General features: G+C 32.5%; 2 protein-coding genes across 4 annotated transcripts; both read left to right on the top strand.

Moving 5' to 3' along the window:
• Window positions 1–447: 447 nt before the first annotated feature.
• On the top strand, window positions 448–1777 carry LOC114733392 (uncharacterized). Its single transcript, XM_028920854.1, has 2 exons — window positions 448–627; window positions 1197–1777. Exons 1-2 carry the CDS (start codon window positions 448–450, stop codon window positions 1719–1721), a joined length of 705 nt encoding a protein of 234 aa, XP_028776687.1. The 3' UTR covers window positions 1722–1777.
• Window positions 1778–20942: 19165 nt separating this feature from the next.
• LOC114733416 (uncharacterized) lies at window positions 20943–26537 on the top strand. 3 transcript variants are annotated; one of them, XM_028920898.1, is made up of 8 exons: window positions 20944–21234; window positions 21419–21459; window positions 21564–21622; window positions 22014–22202; window positions 23170–23241; window positions 24016–24194; window positions 24277–24395; window positions 26115–26537. In XM_028920898.1, exons 3-8 carry the CDS (start codon window positions 21569–21571, stop codon window positions 26219–26221), a joined length of 720 nt encoding a protein of 239 aa, XP_028776731.1. In that variant the 5' UTR covers window positions 20944–21234; window positions 21419–21459; window positions 21564–21568; the 3' UTR covers window positions 26222–26537. The 3 variants fall into 3 exon arrangements, with proteins under 3 accessions (XP_028776724.1, XP_028776731.1, XP_028776716.1); XM_028920883.1 differs by having other exon boundaries at window positions 21559–21622; XM_028920891.1 differs by lacking the exon at window positions 23170–23241 and having other exon boundaries at window positions 20943–21234; window positions 21559–21622.
• Window positions 26538–26738: the final 201 nt, after the last annotated feature.

Genomic DNA, 26738 nt, shown 5'->3' with positions numbered 1-26738 from the left:
AAGCTTTGACAGCCATCAATAGAGGAATTTCCTTTTCACATGAAGACAATTATATTATATTATTTTTAAAAAATTAGTTTCAAAATAATCCCTAAAACTTCATAGGAATTAAGCTATTTTAAGAGACGATTTTGGGATTGCACATTTTAATTGCCCTTGTGTGTCTTTCTCCCAAAAATTCATGTAAAGATTTTGGTCCTTTTATAAAATTTTAAAACTTATGTGGTCTCCCATTGTCATTAATATCCTTCCATAACTTATAATTGTCATTTCCCCTTTCCACTAAATGATGTGCACTAAGGGTATTAAAAACAAGTAGTAATATAGTTGCATTAATTAATTGCTACTTTATATTGGGCACTCCTTTTATATAGCCATGGCTTTATATAAGAAGGAGCATTATGAATAGGGACCAAAACAAACCTGAAGCTAAGAATCAAAAGAAGGATGGCAATAGGAGAAAGTCATATTCATAATTATTTGGACGCCATTTTGATCCCAGTAAGTGTGTTCCTCATAGCAGGATACCATGGCTATCTTTACCATTACATCAAGAACAAACCCTCCATCACTACTTATGGAATCAAGAGGCTCAGCAGATCAGCTTGGTTCCTCCACTTAAATCAGGTCCCTTTTTTTTTTCCTTTATTTTTCTTGGTGTAGATTCCATATAGTTTAAATTTAAAAATAATCCATTTTCGTTATATATGTTGAGTATCCTAGCTATATGTGAAGAGATTTTTCCTGAGTATTTTATGATTGAATTACAAAAGTGAGAGTAAAATCTATATTTGATAGGATTCACATGTCCAAATATATCTCTTTTATTCTTCAATTTTTTATTTGGAATTATTAAAATTAATTCCACATCCTCTATAAGATTGAAACACTCTTTAAATTGTATGTATGGAATTTGGAACTCAATTTTTGCTAATTAGTCATCCACTACTAATCCACATCCTTTATACTTTTGCTTTCTTAAACTTCACTTATGAAAGATCTTTTATTTTTGTCACTATGGATGAGCCAGAATTAAGACTATTTTTCCTTTTATGATTTTATGATATTGGTCTAGTTATTTTTGTGGGATTTAAACTTTACCGTAAGAGTTATAATCTACTGCGTGATAATAAAACCTCATAATACTACTATTTGATTATAATCAATAATTAACAACAATTGACGCGATAGAGCAGGGAAATAAAGAGAAAGGAATGCTGGTAGTGCAAAGCCTGAGAAACACCCTAATGTCCACCATCTTCGCAGCAACCATAACCATTCTCATCAACTTTGCTTTCGCCGCCATAACTAGCGCCGGCTACACGGCCAGCCACGGCCACAACCACCGCCACCTCTTCACCGGCGCTCTCATGGGATCAAAATCAGACCAAATCTACAGCTTCAAATACGCATCTGCATCATTTTTCGTGCTGATTAGCTTCGTCTGCAACTCAATGGCCATAGGGTTTCTGATTGATGCCAATTTCTTGATGAATTCCTGCGGTGATTTCTTACCTGAAAACGGTTATGCAGAAAGGGTGCTGGAAAGAGGGTTTGCGTTGGGTCTCATTGCGAATAGAGTATTGTGTTTCAGTGTGCCCTTGGTATTATGGATGTTTGGTCCTATTGCTCTGGCACTGTCCTCTTTGGTTTTGATTTGTGTGTTTCATCAGAATGATTTTGTCCCCAAGTTCCCATGTAATAATGCCCACAAACAGTAATATATATTGCATCACTACTTCAATATAGATTGAACACACAATATGCTAGATTCTTGCTTGTGGTGTTGATGATAATATATGAATGGCATAGTATTTTACAAATTATTCAACTATTACCAATAATACAACCTCTCTTGCAAATTTTGTTGTACTTAGAATATAGGGGAAATGACTAAAAAAGAAGCTGAAAATTACTAAATCCTAAGTCAGGTTTGGTAATCACACTTTATTTAATATTAACAATACTGAATTTCTAAATGACAACAAATTTTTTTTTTAACATTTAGTAATTTTCAGCTTTTTTTTTGTATCATATAATTAGTTGATTTATTTAATTAAGTCTTTGAAATGTTTTTTTCCCCTTTTTATTGAGTCATTATAGTTTCCCCGATTATAGGTATTAGTACCTGCACTTATAATTTTTTTATAAAGAGGTTGTGATGTAAATTTCCCCCTAAAATTTAAAATCGTAGCAATATTGTTAATATTGCAACGGTTTATTGTTACGATTTTAAACTTTCAAAGTAAATTTGCACAGAAAAACTTTCGAATACTCAAAGCTCATAAGTGAAAACTTCTAGACAAATAAGCAATTTAACCTTTTTTTCTTTTGTTGGCATATGTATCCTCATATTTGAGGTAATTTTGTTCGAGATATTGTTGGGAATTAAATGCAAGCATCTCTTTCAGTGGAGATTCGAATCTTGATTCACCATATTATCAACCCTTCTTAATTTGCAAGGAAAACAATGTTAGTAACTGGTATTCTATTGTCATTAACTGTGCAGCTAGATAAATAAGTCTAGGAAAACTCTTTTCTTTTGGGCTTCCTTGGCTCTAGCTAGCTAAGTAAGTATCTGAATTTCTCAGTAAAGTCCCTAATCTATGAATCATTTTCATCATGAATAATGAGTCTACTAGAGTAGCTTATTATCTAATATCCAACCTCTTCATGAGATAGTAACTATAGCAAATAAGTCTCTCAGTTATGTCCCTAAAGATCTTTTAAAGCTTCCATTTGTGTTATTCTCAGGAAAGCGATGTCACCATTTGTGTTGTTCTCGTCAAGTCAATTTTTTTGCCCCACCAGACATTTCGAAGTTCAGTGTGAAGATGAATAGTATTACTAGAATTCCACAACAAATCTAGTGAACACACTACTACAAAAAAGAGTTTTCATGATGCTAATTTATGGCAGTTATAAAAAAAATGCTGTAAAAAAAATGGCGGTGGTATTTTTGTAATTATAGGAAAATAAATTTTGCTTTTCATGACAGTTATCCAGAAAACCATTGTGAAAATGTTAGTAGCAGTTTCACCTAAGAGGGGGGTGAATTGAGTGATATATAAAAATTTAACTTAATGAATTGAATAACCAGATAAAGCGATGGAGGTAAGTTTAGAAGAATTTTACTGAGGATGAAAAGAAGAGGAATGACACAAGAGTTTATACTGGTTCAGTCTCAACCACTTGACCTACGTCTAGTCCTCAGAATGCCTCTGAGTTTTCACTAAATCCCTAAGATTCAATGAGCTCTTGGTGCCTCAGTATAGCAATTAAGTCACTCTCAATCACTCTCTCTTACTACCCATAAGGTTACAATCCTCTCAAGAGTTCACACTCTTGAGTAACTCACAAATTTGAGTAAAAGAAATTATAGTCTCTCTCATAGAGTATATATCATAAACATTGAAGCTCAAAACATAAAAACAGAGTAATGAATGTGAGGATTAATTTTCACAGAAGGTAGCTCGGTTCATTCAATTACTTCATTCCATGCTCTTCACGCCATTTATAGTTGAATACTTTCAGTTTTCCGTTAAACACAAGAGCTTGTAGCCGTTGGAGTCTCCATTGCGTGTGTTCGGCAATTCCAACGGTTGTTCATAATAAATGCTTCTGACACGGTAGGTTGAGCCTATGATATATTCGTTGTGCTTCATAATCTGCATAAGTGTCTTGGCAAAAGTGTAAGTTTTCTTCTCATGTAATTAAGAATGAATATCAGAAGAAATGATGATTCTTGGTTTTGATACAAGAAAGAAAATCATAGAATCAAACATGAGATAATCAAAAAGTAAAATGAATCAACTTGATCGAAGTCTTGATTGATTATCCCTTGATTGATTATGTTATCGATTAATAGCAAGTGAATCAGACTTAAAAGAAGAGAACATTTATCAAAGTCATCATGGATCATTCATTTATAAAACAGGTTATCGATAAATGATGAAATATAAGCAAAGTGATCTTAATCAAGAAAGTACTTCAGTTTAGTGCACAGTTGGTCATTTTGTCTTTTGATGCCTTCATTGATTTTCAGAAGAAAATAATATGAATGATGAAGGCTGAGAAAAGCTTAAAGATAAGATAAAAATATATTTTCTGAAATATCATCATGAAGAACAGTTCAAAGAAATGTGTTAGTAATTAATCGAACAGATGCTCCATAAATGCTTAATCATATATATTATTGATAATATAAACAACTGTGTAAAAGACACTCTGAACTCGTTAATTTGAAAGGCTATCGATAAAATTTTGATCGAATAAGTTATTGCAAAAACAGTTCAAAAAGACTTAGCCTCAAATCCCAAAAAAAACATGATGTTGATTGATGGTTAAATTATCGATTAAGGAATCGATCATCGTTGGTGGAAACTTGATTTCTAGAAAGAGACTTGATCGAATAGCTGATCAAACAACCAAGAAAGTTTTGTAAAGCAATGTTAGAACAAGTTATCGATAAGAAATTGATCGATGAGGTGATTGAAAAACTATAAACCATTTCAAACAATAAGTGAGTCAGAGATTTACCAATTATCTGAGTCACTATCGATTACCTCTTAATCAATAAGGTGATTGATTATCCCTTTGTCAAAAGTGAGGAAGTTAATCTCTCTTACTAGACAGCTTATCGATTATTGAATTATCCATCAAGTGATCAATAATTTCCTCAAAGCTCCTATATTGAAATAGTTTAACAGATGATCGAACATGTGATCGATAAACCTATTTATCTAACACGTTATCTAGTACAGTGAATTATCTAACAAGTGATCGATAAAGCTTAACAGTATTTGAACTCAAAATACATAGTTATTGATCTAACACGTATTTGATCAACACATGATCGAACACATATTCAAACATCTTTAACATGCATGCAGAGAAACTTAAATACTCATTTTGTTATCATCAAAACCTCGAATCTAACAGAAAAGTCTTTTTTATGGCGGTTTTTCAAAAAACAACCTTAAAAAGTCTATCAAAATTTTAAAATCCTATCCATTGTGTGATAGTTTTCAATTTTCACAATCAGAGCTCATGGTCCCCCATTACTATTCCCACTCGATTTGCTCCCTCCTCCTACCTTTACCGGCATTTATCCTTTGCTTCTATAGTCTCTGCCATGTTCTTCCATTGTTGTTGCTGTCAGTCATCCTCTTCATCTTTATTTGTGAGTTTTTCGCCTTTTTTCCTCCATTCTTTCTGTGGGTTTTATAGTTTTTGTGGTTTATTTGTTTTCTTTAATTAAAAATTTGATGTTTGTTCTGAGTTTAAATAGATCTTTGTTTCACGGCTGTTATTTATATAACTATTGTGAAAAGTACATACCACGATGGTTGTTGAACGGCATTGAAATCCTCTATATTTTACATCGATGGCATAGACGTCGCTCTCAAAACCGCTGTAAAAAGTTCATTTAACCATCATAAGATTATTTTGTAGTAGTGACAGTGTATAATTTTTGCGTCGGTCATGTGTGAAGTTTTCTGCTAGGTTTTTCACTTTTTGTATATATAAAAAAAAGTTTCCTAGGGTTTTAGCCATTATATAGCTTAATTATAGCTTGATCCGATGCCTCCCAATTTCCTCCAATCAAATTGCCGAATGCCGATAATGAAAGTACTACTATATTTTTCCACTGAATAACCTGCACAAAAATGAGAAATATTAAGTAGAAAAAATGGCACAATATTTATTACCAATTTTAACTATTAAAGTCCAAAATTGAGCTTTTTTACACTATAAAGTATGTCTTATATTTAGGACTGGGAGAGTAATATTCAATTAAGCTCAAGATAATATAATCATCGTTAAAAAGCCCAATTAAGGAGGATTAAATATATAAAAGTATTCCCTGATAAACTGGATTTAAACTCATTATGAACTCGAGTTTGCTTTGCATCTCTCTTAAAATTGAGTTTTTACCCTCTGAAATGGATTTTAGTATACTCTCTTACGCCATACCTTTTGTTTCATTCTAGAATCACTTCACCTTTTTTCTTCCTCTTTTTTAATTTCAATGATTTGGACGTACAAACATCATTTGGAATGCTTTGCTACTTCTTCGTTAAAATATATTGGTTCATTTATATAGTATGAATTAGGTTACAAAGAACAACTTGGCAGTAACAAATGCTTCAGCCCTTAATTGAATTTATCCTTGTCAGAAGCTGGAACAGTTAGTTTCGACGATTAGTTTTCTTCTAAGTAACAGATAATTATTAATTATGCCTAATTCTCTCCATCATCATAAATAGATAATCGTTTATGTTGAAAGACACATAATTAAATTGTTGTACTAAGGCTTCACAAGGGCCTAGATTAAACTTGCGGGGATAGTGAAAATCTTAGGAGGATCTTGGGGCTGGACAAAACCAAAATAAACTTGTGCATTGCTCTTCTTTTTCATAATCTCTATCTTCTTAGTTCATCCTTGCTCTAGACGCGCTTCTTAGCTCACTTGATGTGTATGCCTAAAGTATAACAATTTTGTATCACCCAATTCATCTATCTCTTAGGTGACCACCTTCATTTGAAAATTTAACGGTCAAGGTTCAAATTTGTTCTGAAAGTTTTTACACATGAGTGTTGGGTACTCAGGAGTTTTTTTTTTAATGCAAAAATTTGCCCTAAAAGTTTAAAATCATAACAATCTTGCCCTCTACAATTAAAAATGTTAATGGTTAACGTTGCTATTTTAACAGTCAATATTAGTTTTTTAATGGTAACGGGTAATATTGTTACAATTTTAAACTTTTGGATTAAATTTGTACTTAAAAAAACTTTCGGGTGCCCAACACTTCTCAGTAAAAACTTCTAAGACAAATTCGAACCTGAACACAAAATTTTAATTAAGGTTAATATAATATTTGGTCCTTCAAGTTTGTCCTCATTTTAGTTTTAGTTCTTCAAGTTTCAAACCATAAGTTTTATCCCTCAAAGGGTAAAATGATCCAAATTCTTATTGGATTATAGAAGTAATGCTACAAATGAAAGAAACTTGAGGAACCAAAACCAATAGTTTGAATCTTAAGGGACCAAAACCAAAATGAAGATAAATTTGAGGGACTAAAGTTTGTATTAACCTTTTAATTAATTATTTGAATACATGTTTTAAGCACACTAGTGGTCACGTACAATTTAACAATCGATTGTTCTTTGTGGTGTTCAATAGCAAGTTGGCAGTGGTTTATAGTGGGTGATTGCAATTGCCAGTGGTTGGTTATTGCCAATAGTTGGTGATTATTGATAGCAAATGGTGATAATCGGTCGTAGGCGACAGAACTTAGAATGATGGTTGATTTGAGTGATCCCAAAGTCACTACTATCTTTAAGAGATATTTTATGATACTGAAAAGTTCAAAGTCGCTACACTTTGATAACTTCTTGAAATTTCTACCAAATTACCTTATTTTGACACTCTTTTGTGGGTTTTGAAAGCTAATTGTGCAGGATTACTCCCTTAAAGCTAGAAAATATGATTTGAAATGTGAAGCTTGATTTGTGCTAACATTTGACGATTATTTGTCTAATGCTTCTAAAATTCTTGGTGGAAGAAGTAGTGGGAGCTGGAAGTTGAACAACAAGGAAAAATATTTAACCTACTTTGATTTATCTGAGGAAGATCATGGACACAGAGCGAGCAAGGAACAAAGAATCAAGTGAAGAAGGCCAAGATTGCATAATCCACTACAGCCCCTAACGCAATTTGTCACGGCCTCTGAAATAGAAAAGAAGGGAGATGTGTTCTATAGAAGGCATCATGGCATACATGTTCCTTTTTAAAGAGCTTCCCCCTCTATCCAATCTATCATGATGGATAAGCCTATCTGCCGCGGCGTCTGTCCTTACGCAGCCATGTGTTTTGTATTGTAATTTAAAATTTAGGGTATATAAAAGGGAGAACTCAGGATTTCTTGGGAGACTTCGACTTGGGGACCTGTTTAGAGGAGTTCTCTTCTAGGGTTTGGAGGGTTTGAAGGTTGGGAGCTTTAGGCTTGAAGTTTTAAGGAGATTTGGAGTTTCATTCCTCATTTTCCTTGGTTTTCTTCACTACTTCCCCTTTGTTTATATAATGGCTGCAAAATACTCTTGTATTTGTGGCTTTTTGCTAAACATGTGTAGCTAGAATAGTCATTTTAGGATTATTTTGATCTATTGTATAGATTAAGATTTATTTTATCTCTCTCTTTAATGTTAATTAATGATAATATTATGTTGTTTTTACCTTAAGCTTAGTGCTTCCTTGTGATTGGCCACCACTTGGAGAGATTTGTTTGATTGGTTGAAGTTTGAGAAAGTTAAATTGATCTTTGAACTTGGATCAAAGCATGCTAGATGAGAAGTTTATTCTATTAAATGAATGGTTTGTTGATAGAATAGAGATATATCTATTGGTCTAACATTATCCAAAAAAGGGTTTTGGTTTTTAAAGCGTAATCTTTTCAACAAAAGCAAGAGATTGTGAAGGTTTATTAAGATTACAAAATTTGGTTTTGACTTGAGAAAGCTTAATTAGCATTTGTGAACCCTGGACTGATATATCTTATCATTGAAATACTAAATGAGAAGTTTCTAATCAAGTTTTATGAAATACAATAGTGAGAAATAATTCTAGATCCTTATTTGTTTCAAAGTCAATTTTTTGACTTCGATTTTAACCTTTGTTTTCAAAGTAACCTCCTTAAACAACTTTATTTACACATTAATTTCACTTAAACTAAGTATGAACACAATTGCGATTTTTAACTTGTCTAGCCTTAATTTCTGAGGGAACGATACTTTTTATACTACTTGTGACCTGTGCGCTTGCAGTGAAGCTAAATGGCAAACACACTCCCCAGGATTAAACAAATCCTTCTTACAAGGACACAAGATAGAATAAGCAAAAAACAAACTTTGTAATTTTTAAGAGGAGGAAGGAGCATCCAAAGGCTTGAGGTTATGTGTGTTCATTACTTCAGCAAGCACCTTCTCTAAAGGCTACAAAAGGCCATGAGACATTCCGAGGAGGCCATGAGTAAGCACGAGACATACCAAAAAGGTGTCTAGCCACAAAGCCAAAGAGGCAACAGTTAAAAAGTTCAAGCAACAAAAAATCAAAAGGCTCGAACCCTCGGTTTTAAGTTTAAACCCAATAAAACAAGGTCTTTTTTTGTATGCTCTTTTACTGAAGCAAATATGTGTGTTACAAAAATATTTTTGGATTTTCACAAAAAATATTTGAGTAAAAAGTGCCTAGTTTGCATTTAACTTGTTGTAATGAGAGAAATTGCTGGATTTCAACTACGTTTGCCTCTTGGCAGCACATTGTTATGCACGCAAGCCTACTCCTCTTCTTGGTCCTTTTAATAGCCCAATATCATGAGTTAACATATAAGCATGTAGATTTGGATTCCCACTATCCCAAGTAATGTGAGACTTTTTTTTTTTTTGACACACTCACACATATATAATAGTTGGTGAGAAGTGGTGGAATGATCACAAATGAGGATAAAAATAAAAATTTAGGACAAAAACAACTCCAAATTGTCCTTAGTTTTTATTTAAAAATTAAAATTAAACTAGAAATAAGATTTGAGAACGCATAAATAGAAAGCACTATCCAAACAAATTTTTGTTTTTTATTCTTAGAAAAAGAGAGAGAAACAATATTTATAGCACTTTAAGCTATATAATATTAAGTGGCTTAGTTCTTTCCATTCATAAAAGATATTAAAAATTATTGCACTTAACACAAGATATATCAATTCATTATCAATGCGATGTGATCTTTTTGTTGTGACAAATAAGTATGGAATGAAGAAATGAGAGATAAAACAAGAACAGTACAAACAATGAAAGTAATTAATAAACTTGTACATAATCCAAAGTTTATACCCAAGACCTTTTCGTAACTACTCAGTTCATCATGATGATTATTATCCATTATTTTGATGGTCTTTTGAATGGGGACCTTCCCACCTTGGAACACTAGCTTGAAACATAGGTCCAACAGGAATAACTGGTCTTCTAAGAGAACCTTCACCAATATGACTAGGTAAAAACCTATGCCTAGGTTTTTTCTTTTTGTCTTCCTTTTTGGGTCTACCCGATGATTCTGAAGACCTTAATGGATCTTTCAGGATTTGAAATGACTTTAGCACATCTAGGTCTTCTATCCCTAGTTTCTCTTGAACTAATTTCTTAGAAGTTTGCGCATAGTCATTACAACTAAACAAGTTTTCTTCCTTCACTTGGGTTGGCTCATCTATAGAGTCAATAGAGTCTTGTTTTAGCAGGATACAATTTGATGTATCAATGGGAGTAGGGAAAGCGTCAGTTTCTTGCTTTCCTTGAAAACTATTGCCTTTATTAGCATAGTTGATATCGGGTAGACATGAAATGGGAGAGTATTGGACTTTTCTCTTTTTCATGCCATTTTCATTATTAGATTTCTCTGTACTTAGTCTAAAAAGAGCAGCAAACACGCCACCATATAAAAATTGCTCGAGATCCTTCCCCCTCTGAAAAAATATAAGCATAATCTCAATACTATCAAAATTCCATGCAAAATATTAAAATTAAATATTTTAATTCTATTCTCATTTTTCTAATACAATTACCTATGATCTGATACTACTACTTCTTGTTCTTAATATAAAAGCTAGATAACTAATTTAAAAAATTAAAAAAATTAGTTAAATTAATTATTTACAACAAATGTATCTTAATACAATTACCTATTGTTTGATGATTTGAATATATAACCTTAAGGAATCAAATCCCTTCAACACGACTAAACTACCCATTAGTTATTCTTTTGTCTTTTACATTCTTTTGCATCTAGCACACTACTAATTAATAACTCTAGGTAACTTACCAAAATTTAGCAACTTATCTACTTTGATTAGACTTAAGATGAAGGGCATACCTTAGGATTCACCATAATGCTTTTAGGAATTATGAGTGTTTGTTGTGGAAGCTTATGAGTTGAATATTGAGATGACTCCATCTGACAATGGTCTAACTCAAGGCCTTTCATCCAAAACAACAAGTCTTTATCTAAAGAAGCCAAAATCTAATTAAACCCCAATTGACCAAAGTAGCTTTATCTTGGATGCAATGTTTGTTGTTTTTAAATCTCTACAAATTACACCTGCCACCATAAAATAACAAATTGAAGAAGCATCCTAATCATTTGAATAGGAAGCTAAAAATACACATGTTTATCCGCAAGTGTCGTTTGGCTAAAATAAAAACAAAAGAGAGTAGTGATGAAGCACATTCTAAAGTGTATTAGGAGTTTTATAAAAAGTTTGGAATAAAGGCGGGGAAAGAAATATTTACAAGAGTGCAAAGCAAATGCAGGGAAAAAAGAGAGATTTAGAACAAGTAAGATGTATAAAGGACGAAGAAGGTAAAGTCCTAGTTACTAATAGAGCTATAAGAATAGATGAATGGCCTACTTCTACAAGCCATCCCATGAGGGAAGTGAATGTTCAACTCGAGACTTAGAGGACTTGTTAACTAGCTAAGAGGAATGAAATTTCGCTTTTTGCTATAAGATCCGCATTGAGGAGGTTAAGGCAACTCTTAAGAAGATGAACAATGGTAAAGTTGTTGGAGCTGACAGTATTCTTATTAAAGTCTAAAAATGTTTAGGCGATGAGGGGGAATTGTGACAATTTTACCCTCCAAGACTATGCAGGATAAGTAGATGAAAATCACTTTTTGGTTCTTATTTATAAGAATAAAGGAGATATTCAAAACTATGTGAGTTATAAAAGTATAAAACTTATGAGCCATGCAATGAAGTTGTGAGAAAAAGTGAATGAACATAGGTTGTGGTTAGAGACTTCCATTTTTGAGAACCAATATGCATTTATGCCAAGGAGATTCATAATAGAAGTGATTTATTTACTAAGAGGTTTAATTGAAAGGTATAATAGTAAAGGAAAATATTTTCACATGGATTTTATTGATTTGGAAAAAACTTATAGTCGTATGCCAAGAGAAGTACTTTGGCAAGTTTTGGGGGAAAAAAAAGGTATACGGGTTGCATATATCAAAGTCATACAAGATATGTATAATAGGGTAACTATTAGTATAAGAATACCTGGAGGTAAAACAAAGAAGAATTTCCTATTGAGATTAGTCTACACTAGGAATCTTTTTTTAGTCCTTACTTGTTTAATCTTGTTCTAGACGTTCTAACTAAGTTTATTCAAAAAAAAATCCTTAAGTGCATGTTTTTCATTGATGATATAGTTCTTATGACTAAATCAAGAGAAGAGATTAACTCTAGATTGGAGTCATGGAGAAGGACCTTAGAGGTCAAAAGGTTTTCATTTGAGCAGGAGTAAAAAAAGCATATATGCATTGTAATTTTGAGGGGGCAGGCAAGTCATTAGTGATTTAGAGGTTAAGATGGGAGATCAAACTATTCCTTAAATGTTCAATGGGATCTATTATACATGACGACAGTGAAATTGATAGAGACATTTCTCATATAATACAAGCTGGGTGGTTAAAGTGGAGAAAGGCTACCAGAGTTATTTATGATGAGAAGGTACTTAATAAGCTGAAAGAAAAATTTCTATCAGACCATTATAAGACTAGCCGTGTTACATGATAGTGAATGTTGGGCTCTATAAGGAAAACAAGAGCATAAAGTTGGGGTAACAAAAAATGAGGATGTTAAGATGGATGTGTGGTCAAAAAAAAAGATAAGATTCAAAATAAAAATATTAGAGTAAGAGTAGGCATGGCGCTTATCAAAAAGAAAATAGTTGAACATCGTTTGAGATGGTTTGGATATATGCACAGAAGGCCATTGGAGGTATCGGTAAGGAGGGTAGATCAAACGGTTTGAAGTCCTTTGAAAATGGGCGGAAGAAGACTGAGAAGAACACTTAATAAATTCATTGAACAAGACTTTTTAGTTAACAACCTGTCGAAAGATTTGGTTGTTTATAAAGCACAATAGTGTTCCCATATAGCGGAATAAAACTTCTTGTTGTTTATCCATATCAGATATGAGCATTACTACAAAAGGTTTTGAATATTATCAAAGTAAATATTAAGTCAATTAAGTGATGTGAAACAGAAAGAGGAAGGAGAAGGGAGAGAGAGGAGGGAGGATGAGAGGGACGAGGGAGGATACAGTAACTCTTATTCAATTAAGCAACAAGGGTAATAAATGGAAGAAGAAAAAAGGCTAATAAATGAGAGGACCTTACAATTATTTATAAAACCTAGCTACATTTATTTAAAAATAAACAAAATATAATATAATCCTTAAAAGATAATGATAAGAGGATCATGCTAATTAACCAATCTAAAAGATACTCAAAATATATCATTATTCAAATAAAATATCTTAAAGCAAAATAATCATGATAAAATAATTTTAAATATATAAAATAACTTTAAGTATCTCTAAATTTATATTCCATCATTTTTTCAACCCCAAGGAACTCTCGAAGCCATTTTAGTGGTTTCAATCGAAGATGCATATGGTACAAGAAGAAGAAGAAGAGAGAAGGTGAGGAGAGCGCGAATCATACGAAATATGGACAAGAGGGGAAGGTTTTGGTATTTATGGGGTGTGCCAAAGAAAGTAGGAGGATGAGCGAGAGGGAGTTTAAACCGATCACTTCCATGAAAAAATCACCATTCATGATGATGAAGACTCATGACAGTATAAACTAAAAGAGTAAAATACATTGACTATCCCTTTATTTTACTTAAATTACAGAAACTTCCCTTCTATTTTGAAAACGTATATGAACTTCCCTTCAAATTAAAATGTATGTTACACAAACCTCCCTTATATTTTTAAGATTCAATTTCTATCTATCCAACTGTTAGTTGACCATTAAGTTTGACTTTTAAATTTTTATTTTGATCATAATATCCCTCTTTAACATAAATGTTATTTAAACATTTATATCTATAAAAAACTAATTTTGACACAAAAAAATAATTATAATACATGTATTTTCAAAAATTTTAATTTCAATTATATTATAGAATCATATAATTTTAGTTCCTCAAGAAACATTGAAACTTAATATTTTTTTTAAATGGCTAGAAAATATTTTGAATGTTTATTTTCTTATCACATAATATAAATTATGCAAGTTTGGAAACTTATATAAATCATTTAAATTTATGTTTACATTAACTAAATTACTTAATTTTTTGGCCCAATACGATGAAAACATTAAACAAACAACAATTTTCAAAAATAAAAAAATAAAATTAAGGTAAAAGAGAAAGTCTTAAATTCTTCAATATAGTTTTAACCAAGATTTTAGCATTTAGTATTATGAAGGGTAATTTAGCAAATAGAAAGTATTTCAATATAAATTTGAATTTAAAAAATCTTTTTAAAATATTTTTAACGGAGTTAATATTTTGGATTTAAGTATATGTTTTCAAAATCGAGGGAAATTATGTGTAATTAAGGCAAAATACAAGAGATGTTATAGTATTTTACTCAAACTAAAAATATTACAATTGGTCATTAGGGTCAGCATATAACTCTGACAACCAACTTAGTATGGTCAACTAGACCAATGTTTGGGTTGGTTTTTTTAGTTTTAAACTTGACTAGTTTGGGTTAGACTGGATCAAACCAGCTTACCTAAGTTGCTGGGTTTTCTACACAACCCTAATGGAAACTAGAGCCTTCGATCATGACGATGAGGGTAGAGAATTTGACACATGGTTCAAGACAGATGAACACAGGGAAATTAAGCCCTTACCCTCATCACAATCTGTCTTTACTGTCTACTACGTTTTTGGGGGTGAGTTTGTCTTCCAATTTTTCTTACCATGCCAGAAAATTTGTTCCCACTAAAAATGGTGGGAAGCCGCCTTCCCATATATAAGGAAAAACTCCTTCCCGTGCAAATTTTGTTTCCCAAAGACTAGGGCACCCAAATGCGTATGATTGATGGAAAATGATAAATTCCTTTTCCTTAATTTTTTTCTATGACAAACGGGCCCTACATCCTAGCTGTGACCGTTGTAAGAAAACGGACTTATAAGTTATAAGTGAGGGGCATAATGATCATTAGGTCTTTAAAGGGAGGCAAAATATTCATTAAACATAAATTCTAAGAAAACGAAGAGGCTTATACATGAGGTTGGTAAGACTTCCATTTTATGTAGCTACACTTCACACCAAATATCTATTTTGTAGATCTAACGTTCTCAATATCCTACGAAACAAGTTTATGATGATCTAAGATGTTTGTGAAACTATAAAAGTACTTTTTAAAAGTACATTTTCATGAATCGAGACAAATTTCTTTATATATTTATTTCGTATACCGTAAAATCAATTCTGAAACTATAGTTTGATTTTAACTCAAACACCTTCTTAAACTTTATTCCATCATCATTCATGCTAACTTAACAGTCCCTGGAGTTCAAGGGAAAGGTTTATATATAATGAAGAAACTCACATGGGGTTTCTTAATCAGATTCATGTTTAAGGTCTGCATATAGAATATCATATTACATCAAAAGAAAAAAAATACACAAAAGACAGATGAAAATGGGGACACAAGAATATGAAATTAAGAATTAAAGAACAACAAACAATAATAATGTGCTCAGTAAAACCAAACACGGAAGAAAAGAAGAGAGGGCTTACCTTTTGATTCCCTTGTCCACCTATCTAGAATTGAACGGCGCATCTTCTTGTGTGGTTAGACTTGGAGGAAGAAGGCAAGTATTTATAGGGATGAGATCCCACAATATTAGGGTTGGTCGGTTATTCGAATTGATCTGCAAGATGACAAGTGTATCGGGTATGTCAATTTTCACGGCTGAGATTTTATTTTTAGGAAAATACTTAAATAAAATGTGAAGATATGCTGGAATTAATTACTACCTACGATCCTTAATATAAAAATTAGTTAACTAATTTGAGTAGATTAAAAAAGTTTGTTAAGTTATTATTTGTAATAAATAGGTGGTATCTTTTCTAAAATACCCTTGCTAATCATATGTATTAGCTAAAACTACCATTTAATGGAACATTTAACATATGCAACTATCACAAGAACCAAATTGAAAGTAAAACTAGCTTGCATATTAAGGACGAGAGCTAGTAATTAATATTATGTTTTATTAGTCATTTATTATATTTTATTCATCATTCTGTTATCTAGAATTATATTAGAATATTATCTCGGATTATATTTGAATATTATATTATCATATCTTAGAAAAATAAATATGAAATATTAGGATTAAATTGAATTAGATAAGATTTTAGAGTTAATTTACTAGCTTGTGATTTTCCTTTATAAAGGCTTGTTTGTCCTTTTCTTATTCAAGGATTAATAATATTCTAACCCCCTTATTTTTCTTAACTTTTTATCCTTCAAATTCTAACATGATATCTCATTATGTTAATTTTTTCAATCACACATAAATATGTGTACTACTTTTAAATTTTTATATATAAATTTTAATTTAATTTAATTATTTTTTGTTAATTGATAGAAGATTAGCATCGATTTGAAGGAATCCAAATCCTAATTAGTATCAAGATGTGATCTCTCTGTTTTTTTTTCCGGATACGCGTGATCTTCTAAGATTTGATATATATATATATATATATATATATATATATAAAGAATTACTCTTATATCCTTCCTAAAAAAATTTCTCTTATATCTGGAGGGCGTATATAAGGATTTGAAAATTTTAATTCCTTATATTTTTTTTATGAAAGGGTAATTGATAGAGCTAAATTTTTATATGTTTTATCCCACACTAATCTAGGATTTAAATAATAATTTTGAGCTTAAATGGATTTTTATGTATTATTGGGTTAATTGATTGATTTTTTTTTATTTTTCATAAAAATGAGATTTTGGATTGAAAATATGAATATTTTGTGATTTCTTATTTTTTGGCTTGAAATTAATACTTTCTATTTCTTTGAAGTCAATTCTCATATTTCTGGAAAGTTGATTTTTGGAAAGTTTTTCAACTCCCTGCCTTATTTTTTGTGCATATCTAATCTTTAATTTTGGTATAAAATTACATAATATTTGAATATAATCTATATTAATGGATGCACTTAAACTCTTGTAGGTCGAGAAAGAGCAAAAGAGAAAATCCAATGGTACAAAATTATTTCGTAGAGTTCAAGCACAATCCAATGGCTAAGTTTAAATGAGTTTAATTCTTATACCTAAAAGCCCTTCGTGCTCCTATAAAAAGAAGCATTCTCTCATGAGAAAGGGTGGCCACCTCCCTCTCCACTCATCAATTTTCATTCCGTTTATTCACTTATTGCCATCCTCCATTATTTCATGAGTTTCACGCCATCCATGGGAGCTTGAGCTTGCTTATGAGACAATTTTGGAGGAGCATGAAGGAAGTTGGAGCTTTGGGCTAGCACTTGAAAATCACAATGGAGTGATATTCTATTTATTTTTTTAGTTCAAGGACTTGAGATTATTTAGTTTTAAATGATTTTGAGTTTTGTTTTTGTGAGACAATTAGTTTTATATTATCATTTTTATTCTTGGATTAGATTGATATGTGGATTATATTTGCGCTGAAATACTTGCTGGAATTTATGTTTATGAACCTTTGCATTGTTAATTAAATTTACAATTGAGTTTTCATCATCGATTTAATTATCAATGTGGTTTGAATTGCAATTGGTAAGCCGTTTGGTTTGATTGCATGTAAGGGGATCCCCCGTAATCCCAATGCATCTCGCCCCTTGATTCTTTAATTGAGTTAGTAAATTATCTAACTGTTTGATTGGATAATTATAAGCATAATTTTCAGAATTAATTTAAATCATTTGTTATTGGTTTTAATGAGTTTAATTAACCAATCTTATATTGTTATGAGTTTTCTAATGGTTTAAGGGTTTTTAAAATTGAGGGTTCTCTTTGTTTCAGGTAGGGGATTAAACCTATTAATTTCACTTTCTTTTCACTTCCTTTTGGTCTAATTAATTGATTTAGGTTATGAAAGTTAATTCCGTATGAAAGAGAAACTTCTCACTTTTACTTGTCAATTTTTTTTGCTCTCTAGTTAATTTTGTTTACTTATCATTTTAATTTTTTTTTTAAAACCTCCCAAAAATTGTATTTGCTTTCATTTAGTTTAATTTAATTTTTATACAAATTTTAGGACATTTGCATCTTGCATTTAGAATTAGAATTTTGCATTTTAGTTTAGTTTAGGTCCATTTTATTACATTTTCCATCACCTAAATTTTTACCTAAAGAAACTCATAACTTACTCCTTAGAAATAATGATTTCGGTTGATACTAAACTACAAATTAATTGGAACCTAGTTTAATTATGTGTTTTAACGAAAGAGACATAAGTAATCTCGCACATAACTATTAAACCACAGAGTTACAAGTAGGAAACATACGCAGCATGGCCCAAATATCTTCAAAATAACAAGCAAGTTTCCGAGGGACCATGCTAGCATTACGCAACAGTTTAACATCAGAATATTTAACCAAGCTTATAAACAACGGATTCGATGCAGGACCAGGAACAAAGATTTGCTCATATATATGGTAAGAAAACCAAAACATTAAAGCTTTGCCTTTTTATTCTTCATATATTTTACCAAGAATACTAATCATCTCAAGTTCATGATGTCACCTTTAAATTAAAATTCGGAAATCGCAACAACATCACCTTTTCGTTCTCATATTGATGTTAGTGGGACCAACAAGATTAGTATTTAAAGGGAAAATCCCATTTAAAACTACTTGAAATAGGGAAATCCTAAATTAGGTTGGCAAATTCAACAAATCCCTAATTGAGTCCTGGATTCAATTTGGGATTTGTGAATGTTGACAAATTCAACCAACTCACTTTTACTAGTGATTGGCTGCCAGCCCGCCACCCTTGTTAGCGATCAAAGCTTCAATGGTATGGCTAGAGTCTATGAATTTCTAAATTGCTTGTTAATTCCTACAGCAAAACATGCTTAAAAATTAATAAATTCAATTTAGCAATTCACAAGTCCTATAATTAACTATTCATAACAAAACTTTTGCAATAAAGTCGTCACAAAAGCTTTGGTCAACATCGTCGACAGTAACTGTATTGTAAAATTTTTGTTCTCAATTACTAAATTAATCTTGTTAATTTCTAAAACTATTTTTTGATTGAATAAAGAAATTTATTGAAGAGTACAATTTTGTTGCAAAAGTTTTGTATTGTAAATAGCTATTGAGAACTTGTGAGTTGCTAAGTAGTTGATTTTGATCCCTATAGTTTCATAATTTTTTTTGTCTAAGTTTAGTAGATGATCCCTATACTTTTAATAAGTTTTTTGGTTTTAAATTTAAAATCAATCAAATCCTTATGAAATTATAAAAACCATGGCAATAACTTTGAAACTATAAAAACTAAAATTAAATTTAAATCAAATTGTAAAAATTAACAATGATATTAGCCATAAATATTTTAGTCATCAACTTTTAACTCACTTATAAGTTAATTTTTTAAATATAATTCGGTGTGACTCAATCCCTCAATCGCCATTCCGCTCACTCTTCTCCACCACTTCCTCATAGGACCAACCTCTCTCCTTCAACACGTCCTTCTCTGCAACACAAACCAATATCTTTGCAGCCTACTGCTTGCTCCTTACAGATCCTTCTCCGCTGCAAGTTGGGTTTGGTCTTTGCAAACTTTTTCTTTTTTATTGCATTTGCTCTTTATTGAATTTTTTTTTTCAATTATATATGTGTATATATATCCCACATGGGTCAGACTTGGCACCCACATAGAATGATTGACTTATGAGTCGGGTGCTTAAGGATTATTTTAAAAAAAAGTTAAAAATATAAGGACTGAATTTTAAACAAATAAAAAATAGAGAGGCTAAATTGCACTGAGTCATACTTGAGGAACTAAGCTATAAGTGAGTCAAAATTGAACACCAAAAAATTAATTTTTTCAATATTTTAAATTTTAAATTTTATTTTTAAAAAATATTTTAACAATTTATTAAAATATCAAATCTGAACCATTCATTTGTTATTTAAAGGTAGATATAAGATTCTTAAAAGATTGGGGGGGGGGGGAGAGAGGTTTGGGCCTGGAGCTCGAATGGCGGGCGTTACTTTTTTTGTTTTTGCTTGATTTCGTTTGGTTTGCTTTTGGGCTCAAAGCCCCCTCTGCTACAAGGAGAAAAAAACAGAGAGGCTGAGTGAGATATTTACAGGAAAAAGTTCCATATCCACTCTCCGTTATCTGCATACAAAAAGAAAAGAGAAAACGAAACTCTCTGGTGTCACATTGATGCTATTCTTCCAACAAGCATTGTGAAGATTAATATAAAACTAATAAAAAAAACTAATTTTTTATAACGTGATAAATTAATGTTGAATTTTTTTTAAAAAAAAGAAATGCTCGCATCTACCACTCGACTCTAATAAAAAAAATATTTGTGTATAGAAAAAAAAAAACTCTTTCTAAAAAAACTAATACCAACTATATAATTTATTTATCAAATTGGATTGTTCCTTTTCGTCATAAACCCCGACAATTGAAAAATGCATTATAGAAAGTCTACGGTACAGTAAATACAACTTCGAAAAACAGGACAGGCAATTAGCAGAACATTAGTTTTAACTTTTTAAGCTACAATAATTGATTTAAAGGAATTCTGCACTTAGCAATTAGTATTGTCCTTTAGCATACGAAGGAACAATGTCAATCCAATGTTTCAGAAGTCACTCGATCTGAACTAAAGTTGGTGAAGCTTCAAGGTTAAAACAGTGTTGAACATGTGGATTAAAAATTCTTAAAATGATTATAGGACTTGTCCATATGAAAATGATTTTGGATTAAAACAGGTTTACCTTAAAAAAATATTTGTAAAGGAGCATAATTTTTATTTTATAAATATTTTTTATTAGAAAAAACTGTGTTTCGGAATTCGGAGTTGCTGGAGATCAGCATAGAGCACTGCCGTTTTCTGTCATAAGACAATGCGTTCGATGCTGTGGGAGCGAAGAGGAGAGTGAGAGAAGACGACTCCCAAAGAACACAACACAAACAATGTTGGGGTTGAAGATGAGGCGACTCATAACCCAATCTTCATTGATCAGGGCTTCGATGGTTGTCTCCCCACACGCGAGTCAACTGGACAAGCTCCACCTACTTCCTCCGCAGCATTTGGCTCGGATGGCTTCTAATCGTTTCCTCGATATCTATCAGGTACCGTTTTTGTTTTTGTTTTTGCGCTTGATTTACTTTTTGATTAATCAAGGAAATTCGGGAAAAATACCCTTTAAACAAAAGAAGGAGAGGAATTTCTTTGTGTTATTAATTATCCACACATAATTAAACTTCAGTTCTTTTTAGCTAAGCTTAAGTTTGTGAAAATCGAATTTGGTTGTAGTTGGCGAGCAAGGCAGCCATCGAGAAGGAGCGTGCTCGAATGTAAGTTCATTGTTTTTCTTTGCGGGAATTGATGGAAACTTTACGCTGATCTTTTTGTTGAAGCATGGTCAATGATGTTGTTGATGGGACTTTGGGCAGTGCAGATGAGATGAGTAGGGGATACTTTGCTGATATGGCTGAGCTTAAAAAGCACGGTGGCAAGGTATTGGTATATTAAATTATGCAGTGATCTGATTGGGTTGTCTTAGCTTTATTCGAAATTATACTCTACCTGTTAATGACTGACAATTCTTTGTTGAACATCTTAAATTGTGTATAGAGTGTGATAAGGAAGAATTAATCTCGATAAATAAAGATATCCTTCATTATAAACTAGTTAAATGCTTCAAACTCATCTCTATTTTTCTCCCTCGAATTATCTAACTTCTATTAGAATTCTGTTCTAAATTTGATCAGTTAAAGCTGCCTTCATGTTTTGAATTTTCTGCTAATTGAACCCCAAATTGCTTATTGAAAAAGCCAAGTTATTGCTTGCTTTCTACTGTAGTTAAATCTTTGGATGCACGAGAGATCTATCAGTGATATTTTTGCAGATTGCTATAGCAAATAAAGTGATCATTCCTGCAATGGTAGCTGTGAAGTTTCCTGATCTGGAAGTGATTGAGAGAGACGGTAGGGCAGCAAAGCTTCCCTTTCGTCAATGTGAAAATGTTGTTGATGCTGACCAAGCAACAGTCCCCAAGGCATCTTTGCTTTGTCTTTCATTTCGAGCAAGCTCTCAGGTAGTGAGTGATGATAATGTTTTGTAAAGATGTTGCTCTTGTTCTTCACAAAATTGCACTGTGTGCCCATCAAAATTTATCCAATCGCTAACATTGTGTATCTAAAATGGTTAAAATATATGATAGTATTTCATATATTTTTACTACTCAATTTAAGTTTTACAAGGCACGTTGCTATTGCTGCCCATTAATTGGTATGAAGGGGGTATAAGTATCTTGAGGGAAATTTGAGGGTGAATAATAAGAGAAGAAGGAGTAAATGGTAGAGAGTGAGATGTGAAATGGAGAGCCTTTTTTTTTTTTTTTTTTGGGTGCTTGCTAGGCTTAGTTTCATCATACTTCTTTAAGAGAGGCAATACTCTATGGTAGTGAATGCTGAGGATTAAAGAGACATTAAAACAAACAAAAAATTGGAGTAGAGATGAGGATGTTAAGATGGATGTTTGATTATATGAGAAAAGATAATATCCATTATGATTATATACGTGAAAAAGTTGGAGTGACATCTGTTGAGGAGAAGTTGGTTAAAATCATTTAAGGTGGTTTGGATATGCACAAAGACAATTGAAAGAGGCATCAGTGAGGAGAGTTGAACAAATGGTGTTGAGTTCTGTGAAGAAAGGTAGAGGAAGACCAAAAGGAATACTCGAAGAAGTTGTGAAAAGGGACCTTTTAGTTAATGGCATATCTAAAGAGTGGGTTGTTGATAGAGCACATTTGCATAGTGTGATTCATGTGGCGCACCCCATCTACTAATTTTGAAATCCAGCCTTAATGCCGCAATCATTCCGTGTAGAATTTCAACTATTGATAAGGAAGGGAAGAGTAACTTTTCAACCTTTGTAATGGAACCATGCAAAGGAGGCTACGTGCATAAATATTCTATGTATTTTTCGTTACATTTTTTCTTCAAATGCTATTTGGTCTGCTGTTGTCACTATAAAAATCTGTACTTTATCCTTGATAGGCAATGATCAATTCTTGGAGCTTGCCATTTATTGAAGCATTTAGTAAATCAGAAAATGTCCATGTCCGTGAGGTATGTTTCTAAATGTTTTTCTTTCTTTGCATTTTTTCCCATTGCTTTTTAGAGGCTCTTCCTTAAGGCATGCGGCTATAATCACCCTCACTTAGATAATGCTCTCATGTTGAGTTATGGAATCATATTGAGGAACCAGAGATAACTATAGCATCAGCTAATCTCTTACTCTTTTAAGTACTATGATGATGGCCTATAGTACTTACTGCTCAGATACTTGTATCTGAAATTCTGTAAATAAGTGATACTGGGTGGTGTTTTAGATTTTTCTTAATGCGCTTGTCAAGGTACTTCTGCGAGGGCAAGGAATGCTACTGAGGAAGTGGACTTGTACACACAAATTTGTTTTTAGATATTTTCATACAAGCTACCATGTTTGTGGTCACACAAAAACCGCTACCAGATAGTGTAGTTTGGCTTGTTAAAAGGAGCAGGTTTATCACTTCCCAATCCCTAGCTCTCCAGTTGTGCTTATTATAACATGAAGATTAGATTATGACTGTGTTGTTGCATTTTTTGTGAGTATATTACATCTCAGGAAAATATTTCGTGTTTATATTTGTGAGGACTGGCCCTGGTTATCTCTTTCTCAGGATGTTAAATTATGGTGCAAGCAAGTCTGTCAATTTAATCTATGGAGCAAATTGATCAATTTAATCTAGGCGTTTATCTTACAGATTATCGTATTGAGATAATACACTCAAGTTTTTTCTGCTTCCATATTATGAATGATACCTGCCAAATTTGCAACGAAATATTCATGTTGTCCAACAGGTGTCATTTATAGACTCTTGGCTCTTAAGCCGAAATCCTATCAAGCGTTTGCTTCTTTGGTATATAAGGAAATCTAATCGTGATGAAAGCAAGGATACACTTCAGAAGAAGACAGTGTACTCATTTGGTGATCATTATTACTTCAGAAAAGAACTGAAGATACTGAATCTCCTTACAGGGTATAGAATTTTTCTTTACTTATCCAGTCTATGGCTAGTCAGTAAATTTGTTCAGTAAATTTTTAACATGTTATTTTCATAGGTACATCTTTCTACTTGATAAATTTGGTAGAATAAGATGGCAAGGCTTTGGAATGGCATCAGAAAATGAGCTAGCTTCCCTTCTTTCTTGCACATCAGCCCTTCTTGAAGAGGAATCAGGTAAAAGCTCTCCTCTATCTTTGGATGCTGGTAACTAGACTGGAGTTCTCTTGCATGGAGTTTTACTTTTGTACCTTTATTCCAGGGAAAATATTCTTGATTGCTTCCATCTTGGTGCAGTCTTTTTATACTCTGTAATGTCTTTTAAAACTTGGGTCTTTCTTGCTCGTCATCCTATTAATTCTGTTGTCAGATTTTAATCCGCATTTGCAGAGGTTTTGGGGATGACAAACTCAGCAGAGATTTTTACGGGCAACTATTTTTTTATTTGACCAAAATTGTAACACGAGGGAATCTTCTAGTTGGAATACTTAGATCGATTGAGTTTTTTGTTGCTTGAGGTCAAATATAATACGTTGTAGTCGTTCTCAAATTCATTTATCAGCTACCTGCCATTTAATCCTCCTGATCTTGTTATTTACCTTTTGTTTTCTTTAAAGAATATACCTATATCGCCTTGATGGTGAAAAGTAAATAGCAACTAGACCACCTCTCTCAACTTGAATAATGATGGACACCAAGTATGAGCCTTGCGAGCTATCAAGCTGCTCTACCCCGCGATAAAGACAAGATTTGAAAACTAATAGACAAACAAGGATTGAAAGTGCCCCTCCACCATATCTGTACAAATAGAATAACCCATTTATACAGAATGGTAAAGAGCCTTTTCCATGGGGTATAGTCATTTTCTTTTTCGTCGTATCTGGAGTATTGTCTACTTTCGGTATCTATTGAGATGAACTTGAGCAAGAATGGGACCTTTACCTTTTTGATACCTCGCCTGACCCATGGGAGCTTGCCTTAAATTAACTTTCAAGGAGAGATGAACTGTGCTACTGAAGTACCAAAAAAATTACGTTCCATGGATTTCTTCCCATCTAAGTGAATCAATTCAATAAGCAGCCTTTGACTCAGCTTTCTCCACTTTTTCCTTCCCGATTCTTGAAGCAGATTCAGACTCAGATGAGTCTACTGCTGGGTTTCAAATGATAAAAACACACGACCCACCGGCAAGATGACTTAGGGATTAGATGCTTTGTCTGCTTTGACTGATTTTAACATGACCCGCTAGCTCTGCTGTTCTTCTATCTGAGTCAGTGACTTCAAATTCTTGAAGATTCAGGGAAACCATGGCTGAATTTATCACTTTATTTGGATATCAGTCTGTCAAAGTGTATTGCTGATAGGTTCTTCGTGCATCCAAAAACGTCACTTTCTGCTAAAATTAAGTGATAGCTTGCTTTTCAGACTGCTCAATCTGTAATTCAAACTGTAACAACTGATCGTGTTGGAGTTTAAAAATTAGCTATGGTTTTAAAGGCGAAAGCAGCTTGAACTTGCCAAAGTTAGAACACAATTCCTACCGAGGCTAACGAAAATTTGGAAGGGGTTTGCATAGTACATCTCATTCTTCAAACTTTATGAAATGGAGAGGAAAATATGTCTAATGAAGTCTAAATCTTGAAAACTGAAGAAGTCCTGATAGCTGTTTTTATTTTTTTTTAAAAAGGAAGTCCTGATAGGTCACTCCTCGGCCTGAAACATACAAGGGCCCTGTGACTGATTAGTTCAACTAGTTTAAATTAAAGATGTCCCGGAAAAATTTGTGCCCTCATATTTGGGATTCCTTTACTGAAATGTAATTCAGATCATAACCCATGAGTTTAGATATTGACAAATCCGTTACATGTGGTTTTTTCATTTTCCCCCCTTCTGTAGATGTCGGACAATGCCAAAAGCAGCAAAGGGCAAAAACTACAAAATGTGAAGTTCATCTTGAAAAAGAATCGGATACAAGCTCTCCTCGATCTTTGGCTGCTAACTAACTAGCCTGAAGTTCCAGTGTGGGGACTTATTTATGTACCCCTTCTTATCTTGGTTGCTTCTATGTAAATTTTTCAAAACTTGGGTTCTTTCTTTTTTTTTTCCCCCCCAACTTCTCTTCCTGTTTACTCTTTGGTAAGATTTTAATCTGCATTAGAAGAGATTTTAGGCACTACAAGTGATTTTTATGGGATTTTTTTCCATTTGACCAAAATTGTAACCCAAGGGAATCTCCGGATTGGAATAATTATATCCTTTGAGTTTTGGGTTGCTTGAGCTCAAAGATAAATGCAAAATTACATTTTAAGTTGCTTACCATTTCATGTTCTATTCATCTACCTTTTATCCTCTTAGTCTTGTTATTATTCCCGTTAGTTTCTTGTAAGAATAACCATATCCCTTTCTATACTGAACAATGGATTAAAAGCCAGTTTGAGCAATCCGTCCTAAAAAATGAGCTTGTAAAGGAGAAGATCAGTTTAAAACAATTAGAATTATCTCTTCTTCTTCTTCTTCTTC

The sequence above is a fragment of the Neltuma alba genome, unplaced genomic scaffold (assembly GCF_004799145.2).
Source record: "Neltuma alba isolate B1F8T4 unplaced genomic scaffold, ASM479914v2 tig00002591_pilon, whole genome shotgun sequence".
NCBI lineage: Eukaryota > Viridiplantae > Streptophyta > Magnoliopsida > Fabales > Fabaceae > Neltuma > Neltuma alba.
The sequence above is the reverse complement of the archived record's forward strand: the minus strand, read 5'-3'. Positions and strand labels throughout refer to the sequence as shown.

Excerpts from the sequence above, each read along its gene's own strand:
- LOC114733392 (XM_028920854.1), top strand. The coding sequence starts at position 448 with ATGGCAATAGGAGAAAGTCATATTCATAATTATTTGGACGCCATTTTG. Across the intron at positions 628-1,196 it reads GGTTCCTCCACTTAAATCAG|GGAAATAAAGAGAAAGGAAT; the intron begins GTCCCTTTTTTT and ends GCGATAGAGCAG.
- LOC114733416 (XM_028920883.1), top strand. The coding sequence starts at position 21,076 with ATGTTGGGGTTGAAGATGAGGCGACTCATAACCCAATCTTCATTGATC. Across the intron at positions 22,203-23,169 it reads CATTTCGAGCAAGCTCTCAG|GCAATGATCAATTCTTGGAG; the intron begins GTAGTGAGTGAT and ends TATCCTTGATAG. Across the intron at positions 24,396-26,114 it reads CCTTCTTGAAGAGGAATCAG|ATGTCGGACAATGCCAAAAG; the intron begins GTAAAAGCTCTC and ends CCCCTTCTGTAG.